The sequence below is a fragment of the Mustela nivalis genome (assembly GCF_964662115.1).
Source record: "Mustela nivalis genome assembly, chromosome: 11".
Taxonomy (NCBI): Eukaryota; Metazoa; Chordata; class Mammalia; order Carnivora; family Mustelidae; genus Mustela; species Mustela nivalis.
The window spans coordinates 56276793-56287487 of NC_139030.1; the positions used below are offsets into that span (position 1 = coordinate 56276793).

General features: G+C 45.1%; 1 protein-coding gene across 2 annotated transcripts in view; it reads left to right on the forward strand.

The window, feature by feature from the left end:
- Positions 1 to 10695, forward strand: part of DPP4 (dipeptidyl peptidase 4) — a 79956-nt gene that overhangs the window by 67439 nt on the left and 1822 nt on the right. For both annotated transcript variants that reach the window (XM_082691272.1, XM_082691271.1), the window contains exons 23-25: positions 231 to 295; positions 9356 to 9428; positions 9691 to 9764. In XM_082691272.1, the coding sequence (XP_082547398.1) occupies positions 231 to 295; positions 9356 to 9428; positions 9691 to 9764 (212 nt within the window). The remainder of the gene's footprint in view (positions 1 to 230; positions 296 to 9355; positions 9429 to 9690; positions 9765 to 10695) is intronic.

The window sequence follows — 10695 nt, forward strand, 5'->3', positions numbered from 1 at the left end:
AGCTGAGCATGGAAACGCATGAGTCTGAGCTGGTGTCCAGCTGCATTCACAAGCCAAAACAAACAAACAAACAAACAAACAAAAAAACCTGATCTTGAGGAGACGCTCCTGAGGGAGATGCTACAAATCTACACACAAGTAATGACATATGAAAGCACATAAAGTCACCCAGTAAGAAAAAGAAAAGTTTATTATATGAATTAACTATTTTTACATTTTTTTCATCACAGACTCAGTATATACAGAACGTTACATGGGGCTCCCAACTCCCGAGGACAATCTTGACTATTACAGGGTAAGAGATAAGAAACTAGATCTATTTTATAACCTATTTATAAGTTTGTTTAAGAACATTTTTAAGTGTATCTATTCTAGAAAATATATATTTTTTATTTCCAACAAAATTCTTGTTAAAAAGAAATAACACAGGTGGTTTAGAGATACTCCACTAGCTTCCCCTACTATATTCTGCATTAATTAAAGACTTTATCGTATGCTATATAGGTCACAATATGCATTCATTTGGAAATACAAAGCAACACCAGATAATTACTTTAATTATAAAAATTTCATTTAGAAAACATGTCAAATTCGACATATTCCTTTAAAGCCCAGAAGACTCCTTAAACCTTTAGCTATATATTAGACTTTCTATGGTATTATAATTAAGATGTATGTACAAGCTTTTAATTTTCCAATTCATAGCCAACTATGTAGTTTGCTCAAACAAGATTGGAGTAAAGCAGGTGAAGAGTATGGTTGGGCAGTGCCCTGAAGAGCTCTGGAAGCCACAGTGCATAACCTCCAGCAGGGCTGGCTGACGGGGAACCCGTGGCAGGTTGTTCTCAGGCTACAGCTTTTGAAATGTGGCCTGGAAGTCACCATGGTTGGCAGCCACGTGTGCTAGTGTGGAGGCCACTGCTGAGCCAGAGCACGGTCTCTGGTGTCACACTGAGGTAGCCGCAAGTGCCAGCCTAACTCTTAGAGACCCTTGTAGCACTTTGGCCCTTCCAGAACTTTCCAGAGTTGCTCTGTCATGGTTGTCGAAAACAACGAGGTCAGTCGTCTCGTGGTTTACATTCTCCAATGGAAAGTTAAAACGCTTTTTGGGACAATGAATTAAAAAGTAAGAAAAACAAGAATAAGTTAACACAATTTCTTATCTGGGCCACAACTCTCAATACACGGGCTTCGTATGAGTGCCTTGCTTTGAGCAGTCTGGGTGCATTTTCATAAGATGCCACCATTCCTATAGATTCTGAAGCTATTTGATCAAAACCCAGTAAAACTCAAAATTTCTAGTTTTCCAATGTAAGTATGAATACACAGTTTGATTTTATTTCTTCTAGTTTTGTTTAGGAAGGCTTAGGCAGAGGGGGTGCGGGGAGGAGTACTTGGCTTGGTCCGTGTCTGCCTGTGTGTTTTCCAGTCAAGATAGAAAAGCAACAACCTTTAAAGTGAGATGCACCGATCAACTTCTGCTACCAAGCAGCCCCGAATCAGGTTGTCCCCATTTCTGCCAGTTGTCCTCCATAATACTTTGGACTCAATTCTTCCCTTTCTTTCTCTTCCACGTCCAGTAAGCTTGCCTTAAACGGCTTTTTTGTTCTTCATCAGTCTCCGCATTACCACTGTCGCATGACTGTGTGCTTTTCTAATAATAACCCCGTTGGTGTCCCCTTAGCTTGTCTTTCTCTGCCCCCGTCTTTACCACAACGGGGCACGAGATTAATCGCCACGGCTCCACATACAACACTTCCATGGATCTTCCCTGTGACGACTGGAATTCTTTGACCAGAGGCTTAGCATCCGTCTTACAACGGTCCAGTCTGCTTATAATAGTCACTGTCCTCTGACTGTTTCTGGGCCTTTCCCTTTTATGCCCTTGTCTTCTGTTCCCGCTGCCTGCAATGCCATTTCCCCTATATCTCCATTTAATAGCAAATTGGTGCTGCTCTTCTGGAGGGCTGGCATCCCCTCTCGACTCTCATGACATTCTCCTGTATCTTAATCTTCAGTTTCTCTTTCTTGGACCCATGGTTCTTTTGAACCCCCATTTCTCTTCTGCGCGATGATTAACTGTTCACATCTCTACTCAACACTGAATTCTTTAGACGACCCAGTATGAAGTATAACCCTTAAAAACCTTTCATGGTTGAAGAGTTTTTTAAGGAAAATGTTGTTTTAAAAATTGCCTGTCTCCCTCAATTCTCTCATCTTACATCTAGAATTTTCTTGTCCCTAACCTGACCAGGATGCTGATCATTGAAAGCCATCCCTCTTGTGGTATGCTGTATTTGCTGAGTCGCTGAAGGGCTTTCTCAAGTACCCCAAATCCTAAAATTCTCAAATCAGAGATGTACTTAATGTCCAGGACCCCAGCCCTGGCTCTAGAACAGAGTGGATGTTGAGTCAAAAGTTCATTTCTAAAATCCCATCCCGAAAAGTCTTTGAACCTAGAGGCACAGGGTCAGGTCCAAGCCCTGACATCGAGGGATGTTCACAGCACCTGCCCTGATTCTCTACTTCTCTCGGTGCACATCAGCAGACAGCCAGCAAGGTCTTTCCTTTTCAGACGGCCCTTCCCTCTTTAGGATGATTCCTTCTAATCTACCCTTTCATCCTGAGTCTTTTTCCAGATTTCCCCAGAGGCTCCTCATCCCTGCATTGAGCCCCCCCACCCCCCACCCCCGCCCCAATCCCCACCCGCCCGGAGGTGGCCATGTTCGTCTCTCCCCTTAGGTGTTCGCCGCATGAGGTAGTCATGTAAATAGAAGTCACTTCCCACTGCCAATGGCAACACACGCACACTGGGTGCACCGAGTCACTCTTCCACTTCACTGCACAGATGGCACCCGAGGACTGTTTAATCCTTCCACGCCAGGAGTCGAGTTTTCTTGGCACCAGATTCAGTGCTGGCAATGGACACATTAAAACTGCCAGTACCAGGGAGCTAAAGGTTCCCAATGTGTTACTCGGAGGAACGATTTGGGCGGGCGAGAGTTAAGGTGTGGAGGGAGAGGGAGGCGACGAAGGCTCACTGAATTGTTTCCACCCTGGTAAGTTGCTTCCTCCGAGTGTGGAGAGCCGAATCTAAGTGCCTATATTTGGTGCACAGCAGGCTTTAGAATAAAGCTGCCCTCCTTTGTTTTTTAAATAAGCCTGTGCTTTTGTCTCTGGCAAGAATACATTCAAAGATTCTATTTTCCTCCAAGGCCCCAGCTGCCCCTCTGGACCCCATCTTTTACTTTTCTTTCCCAGGTTGTTTTTATTTCTCTCTCTCTCTCTCCTTTTCTCCCTCTCTCCCCCCCTCCTCCCACCCTTTTGGAAAAGACAAAGAAGACAATTCCTGAGAGGCTTTCAGTACCCTGTGCCTGTCTGTGGGTCAGAAGGAAATATTTTGAAAATGATTCCCATTTCATTTGGCCCACTGACTCTCTGCAGGACAGGAAGGACAGGAAGGACCAAAACGTTGAATAAGCAAGGCCCTGATCTTTGTCTACATTTGCAGCTAATGAATCGTCGATACCAGAATTATAGCCTTTCTAAGAAAAGACAGTCTTTAATTAAAAAAAAAAAAAATGAGAAAAACGATTCATTATTAGGTCATTGATGACCCAGATTTGGAAGAATTTGGAGAAACCCGCATCATCAAACGAAGCACATTTTAGGAAAGAAAGGTCCTACTTATGATTTAGGAAAGAAATTCCAGAAACCATTTGTATACACCAGTGGAACAGGGAGGGATGCCATGTATAGTTGTTCAGCTTGTGCACTGCTGAAAACTAGTCCATGTTTCACTCACTAAGGCATGCAAGTCTGAGGCTGCACACAACCAAAAGGAATGCTTTTTCCTATTCTTACAAAGATACCATATAGATTAGCAGACTCAGGATTAAGGCTCAGACCCAGTGCAGTGACATGAGCAGTGACCCTATAAGATCCTTTGTAGATAATCACCCCCCACTGCCAAGTGAAAGAAACACTTTCAAAGGCAGTGGAGCTCTGTGGAAACATCTTTTCTGCAGTGAGTCTCAGCCCACAGCAGACCAAAATGGCAGCACAGGTTTAAGCAAAGGAATTAGATAGGCTATGAGAAAACCCTTACCCCCAATAGCAAAAAGCAAATAACAACCGCAGCTACACCTTGAGTTAGTGGTACTCACTAACATTGACACGTGGTCCTTCATGTGGTCAACCGTAGGTCTTTTAGTCAAACCTATTTGAAAAATGAACAAATAGTAAACTGACACTCACCTATTCAAGGTGCCTGGTATTTTCATTGTTCAAAAGTTGATTGCCTTGTTGGTGAGCGAAGACATGCATGCAAAATTATCGAAGAGAAATAAAAGAGAGTAGGTGGGGAAGCACGAACTCAGATATGACAGAGTGCCCCCTATGTATGGAAAAGAGAAGTTGTTCCCTACTTGTGACAAGCCTCAGGGATTTTGTCCTTTGGGAGCATGTAGGACAGGGTAGGGAAGTGGCCAAGAAGTCCGTGTTTCACCTCCCTCCACCCTCCCAGCTCCTCTCAACTCCTGGCGGGGAGGAATCCAGTTTCATTTATTTCATTCATTTTTTTTTTTTCATTTATTCCTTAAGTGCTTGCTTCTACGGGCAGACATGATTTTAAGCTATTTACTCAGATTATTAGGTTCGGTTCTCCCTCAGATTCTCTGGGATAAGTGCTCTAATGATCTTCATTTTATTGACACTGAAACTGAGGCACAAAAATGTTACATAACATGTAGACGCTGAGGGGTAGGAGTGGGAGGGGCACTTGCGTGAAGCCAATAAAGAAAGACTTCGGAAATAAAGAGGGAGAGCGTAGACGCTCTCCGTGGGTTGCAGAGAGGGGCAAGGCAGAGCAGCACAACCACACATGAGTAGCAGGTACAGCTGGTTTTCTGGGGATCTGTGAAGCAGGTTGGATGAACCGACGGATAACATGGAAGCGAGGCTGTGGGAAGAGCAGGCCAAATGGTGGCCTAGAAGGCAGGACGTAGACCGGGCCGGGGATGGATTTATGGATCCGCGGAGAAGCAGAAGATCAAGGGCAGGAGAAATGGGGCCCAAGTCCTGAGCCTTGTTGCCAAGAGAAGAGGGCAGCCTGGAACACACAGAAGGGACTGATTTAACTTGTAGAGGAGATTTATTTTGCATTTTGCTCAAAATTTGATAGGCTTTTGGCAAGTGTAGGAAACAGTCATAGATTTGGCAGTCTTCTGCTAGCAGATTTGAAATGTTCAATCCTTAAGAACTGCTGCATCGTTAGGTTATGCAAAACAGGGTGCAATTTTGTAAATATGCCATCTTGTACTGATTTGACATTTGTTCTATTATCCCAGAATATGCCAAAGGGAGAGAGACCTTCAGATTTAAGCCAAACCTTAACTTGTTTGTTGAGTGCTGATAAAATGTTGACTGCTGTGTGATCTTTAAAGAAGCCAGTGTTGCTTGGTGAGGACTGAGGTAGAGCCCCCTGTCGGGTTGACTCTCTCTCTTCCCTTGGCATCTCCCGGATACAGTTGTTTGATAGATGTAAACAAGGAAAACATCCGATATAGTGGGTTGAAATAATTCTTTTCTTAAAAATGTTCTCTGGCCTCTGTTTTCGGCGGCATTAATGGTGCTTCCCAAAATAGCATCACTTAATGCTGTTTGTGAGGTTTTGGTTGCAAGCGGGAGACAGCACAGAGGAAGTCAGCGCACCCGTGGTATCTCACTGACGTGCTGGGTTGTCCGTTAGACCAGTGGCCGTTTGCCGTTTCCATGAAAGCCTGGAAATGGTGATGAGTTAGTTGTTGGCTGGGCCGGGAAGGGACACAGGGACGTAAGGTTAAGGGGAACAGACGTCAGAGCTGGATCTCTACTCAAATTTGGTTTCCACCATTGACTAGCAGTGTGAGCTCGGGGAAGTGACCTAAGCTCTCTGAACCTCAGTCTCCTCTTCTGGATAACGGGGATCATCAAGCTGACCTCACAGGTTATTGAAAGGATTAAATGGGACCCCTGTGCCTGCCCTGAGAGAAGCTTTCGAAACACGGCACCTGCCGCCATCATCGTCCTCAGGAAGCCGGTTGTCCTTACGGTTCCTCGATGGCACAGGGGTGGCTTAAAAATTGTTAGAACTTCTGTTCCTTACAGTACTTCCCCGCTCTTATCAGCTCTCTCTTTATTTCAAAAATACAAAGATTTATTTGCTGGAAGGTAACTGAGGAACCAGCGTGATCCAACAAGCAGCTACAGATGGTTCTTCTCAGGGCTTGAAGGAAAAGCTCCTCACAGAGATGCTGTGGAATCGGCACTGCCACTGGACCAATCCTTCCCACTTCGTTTTGCCAGACTGTTGCTGACAGCGGGGCTCTCCGGAAGTTTCTAGCCTCGGGAGAGTGCCAACTGCACCACCATTGCATCCTTGCCCATTTATCACTCTGAGCTTCCTTTTTAGTAGCTGGTGATAGACTATTCGGCTTCTAACTTAGTCATCCATTTCCTTTTCTATTTCTGTTTCCATCGATAGGCAAATGGGGATTATCCTATTTTCCTGGGTTAAAATAGCATGGTGATATTATTTCCGATTATTAACCACATCTTCAGTTAAGGCACGCATCTCTTTCTCTGGCTCCGGGGGTCGCCTTCCACACCGCAGACCACCGAGGGTCTCTCTTGATGGAGAAGCCAGGATTCTCGGTCCAGTAGGGAATGATGGGTGGTGCCAGACACACGGTGCCACAGCCGCATCTTTGGGGTAGTGGGGGGATGCCGCCTGCCGCCTGAGAGCCCAAGAGCGGGTGTGCACCTCCAGGCTGCCCATCCGCCTGGCCACCGTGTGCCAGGAGGCCCCTCTGGAAGCTTCTCCCGGGGAGCAGGGGGAAGCGTGCATGGAAAGGGCACACCTAGCTCACCATTGCAGGGGAGGCTTTTGTTTTATTTTTCTCGTGCTGCATTAAAGTATTTGTCTTTCTTTCTTTGTAGTGTAATATTGTTAATGTAAAACAATTTGCATCATGACACTTTTATCACAGTTTTCGTCTTTTTCTCAGTATGTTGCATTTCTCACCATGTCTAGTTCATCACAGCTACAGTGTGTACATCACAACATTTATCTTAGGCTCAGGGTTTTACTTGTTTATAAAAATTGTCTTCTTTCAGCCTGTATTCACTCCATTTAAGAAAAAAAAAAGGCAGCCAGAAACTGTTTTGGTCCAAACTCCAGTAGTTATCACATTCCTTGCTAACTGTCCTGCGTATTTATATGTCTCCTAACTATTACTCTATGTTTCAATGACATTTCTCAGTTTTATGGCTCGTGGAGGTTGTAGGAGCAGCTTTCGCTGTTCAAGCTGCCAAGCCAGGAAGGCCCGTGGGGCTTCTGGAGGTGAGGCGTCGGGACAGAGCTGCCCGCATGGGTCGGGTCTCCGTGTGGTAGTTGCGTGTGTTGGGGGAGCAGAGCGCTAGGTTCAGGGTTGAGGGGGACGACGGCAGAGCGAGTGGCAGTTGGGGGGCAAGGCTGTGAGCAGGACTGGCCAGAGGATGGCCGGGGTGGGGGGCCTGTGGCTCACATGATGGGTGTTTGCTGGCGGTGGGGGAGCCCCAGCGTCTGGCAGCTCAAGCTCAAAATCCTCCTCTGTCTTTGGGGGAGATTGATTTTGACCCTTTCCTCTCTGGAGAGCAGACACTGCTCAGGGTTCTGGCTGCTGCATTGGGGTCTGCGGAAGCTGTTACAATGGGAAAAACCTGCCTTGCAAATCTCGGGGGCTGGGGGGCCTTGCAGACCCGCTCTCTTTGGATTCGTTCAGTCTACACAGGCATGAGAACCCTGCACAGGGATACCCAGAGTACTCGTGTGGGGCAGATTCTGGGCCCGTTAAGTTACTTCTCACTGTTCCTTTGCTGGAAGATCACATCATGAGCAGTTTGGAATTTTCATGGCCTCGGGGCAAAATAGGAAGTAAAAAGAGGTTCTGCCATCAGACTTTGTGTCCAGCTCTGACACTTCCTACAGATGTAACCTAGTGTGAGTTCCTGCTTCTGAATCTTGGGGTCTCCATGGAGAAAGCAGGATTGCTGTAGACCTATCTCAGAGGAATATTGGCAGGGTGAAACAGAGCAGTGCTTCTTACAAACACTCCTGTTCTACAGAAGACCAGACTCAGGGAGCAGCATGCCTCCGGGCGCACAGCTCACCGATGTTGAAGCTGGGGCTAGACTCCACATCCACACCTTAGCCCTGTCCCCTTCCTGCCAGACCATCCGTGTTCCCATCAAAAAACACCAAGCTGGTGTTAGCTACAAAGGAATCTGTAAAATACATACCTTGGCGCTCGTAAAGTTGACTTTGATTTACCGAGGTGCTAAAGGATTAATCGCTGGATGAACTTTAAACCTATAGGAAAACTGCTGGGCCCTCCTTCTGCCCAACCCCTAAGAAGACAACAGGAGCGAACTCCAGCTTGTCCCCTCCCAAAGGCCCTACGATGCCTCTGTGACACTTTTGCCTTCCTCCCAACTTGATAAACATCCCCAAATCAAGATCAGATGACCAGTTCCGTGTTTCCAACGGCTTTCTCATCCGAGGCCCCACCCCGGTTCTAGAAGTCCTGCCTCCCTGAGGCCAGTCTTTCGAAAAGCTTACCTCCCAATTTGTTACCCTATTCTCCGGTTGATTTGGAAATGACTTAATCCAATCACAAGATTTTCCCTGATACCGAATGAGGCAGACAACAACCCACCGATTTTCTAAGGCCATGCTTGATCTTTTGCTCCCCTTTCCCCTCCCATATGTTACATTTGCCTGGGTTTTAAACATCTGTTCCAAAAGAGGTAATACTTGCTTCTCATTCATTGCCTAGCAATGTGGACCAAAGTTCATATGACATATTGCAGAGTATGTTTAGTTGCAAATGCTATGTACAGGCTCTTTGAAATGTAGCATGTATGGCACCATGTGACACACGGTTGCCATGGCAATACACTTTTTGGCTGAACTACAGCATAAGCCCATGGAACATACATTGCTAATATGAGACTCTGCCCTGTGCTAATGCATAGGACACAGCCAATCTGGGATCTGGGACTCAAGGGGCTTTGCGTGCAGCCCTGGTGGCAGGTGCCCTCTGCCTGCGTGTGCAAAGAAGATGTGGCATCCTCCCTTTGCAGTCCTGTCTCCCAGGCACAGGGCATGCTGTGCATTCTGCCATGCATGGAGACAGCATTTGCTTAAATATCGGTTTGCTATATTTTGTATCAAAGGGGGCCCCAGCTGAAAACATTTTATTTTGTAAACTGAAGTGAAAAATCAGTTTATGGCAGATCTTTTTTTGAATAATGACATTCTTTTTCCCAATTCCAGAATTCAACAGTCATGAGCAGAGCTGAAAATTTTAAACAAGTTGAGTACCTCCTTATTCATGGAACAGCAGATGGTGAGTTTCAGTTAATTAGACTTTTTAGTATCACAGACAGGTTTGCAATTTCACTACTGACAAAACAAAAGCATGAGGGGCAAGACTGTTACATTTACTTCAATAAAACAGTGTTGCTTTCCACAACTCACTTGTCTTGGGCTAAATGGGATGCTAAGTCCTAGAACTTCAAATAGTCCCTTTCTTCTTGTGCCTTTCCCACCCTTCCCATCAGAAAAGGAGCGGCTATTAGTTACTTTGTGTTTCCTTTCTCTCCTTGCAGATAACGTTCACTTTCAGCAGTCAGCTCAGATCTCCAAAGCCCTGGTGGATGCTGGAGTGGATTTCCAAGCAATGGTATCACAAAACTTGGTGCCAAAGGGAGAACTTGCTGGTGGGGTCTTGGTTTCCCCTGTCCCGGCTCCTTCTCGTCAAACAGTGCCAGGAGACAGGGACAGAATTGAAAGGGGTTTTATTTGTCCAATGAGAAGTCAGAAGTGGTATCCTTAAGCCATAGGCAGAGTAATGTTCAAAACGATTAGAGAACTGGGGGTTGAGAAGCACAATATTGCATATCTTGGGAGTGTCAAAACAGTGCTCTCCTACCCATGTGGTTCTTCAGTCTCTTCCTATTTGGATTCAAAAGTAATCACTTACTCAGTAAATGTGTGGCAGAGTAATTCTAAAGTGAAACCAGCATGATAATAGCTCAGCTCCAATATGAAAATCCATTTTTGTCTAGTATGTATTACTAGCCATTCTAACAACAGTGGGACATTAATAATTGGCATGCTTCAGTTTTTGCAATTGCAACATTATCTTTTGTTGAACAACCACAGGCAATAGACAATTAGGCTTGTTTTATAGAGTTGGAAATAGAGCTATTGTTGCCTATAGAGTAAGCTGTTTCTAGGTATTAAGTCAGACTCATTTTCAGATCAAGAAGAAAAAAGAAAAGATGTTTTGTGTGTGTGTGTGTGTGTGTGTATAACATATATATAAATGTGTGTTTGTATATTTATATATATATATATATATATATATATATATATATATATATGCGTGTGTGTGGTGCACTAAATATTTTTGTATAAAATGCTTTCTTGCCATTATTAGGTAGAAAACCTGTTTTTCCTCACTCCTTTCTCTCTCTCTCTCTCTCTCACACACACACACGCATGCACACACACACACACACACACACACACACAACTCTTTACTCTGTGATCAGTTCAAATGGTGCCCACTGAATCAGAGTGGGGCAGTTAATACTAAAAAAACAAAACAA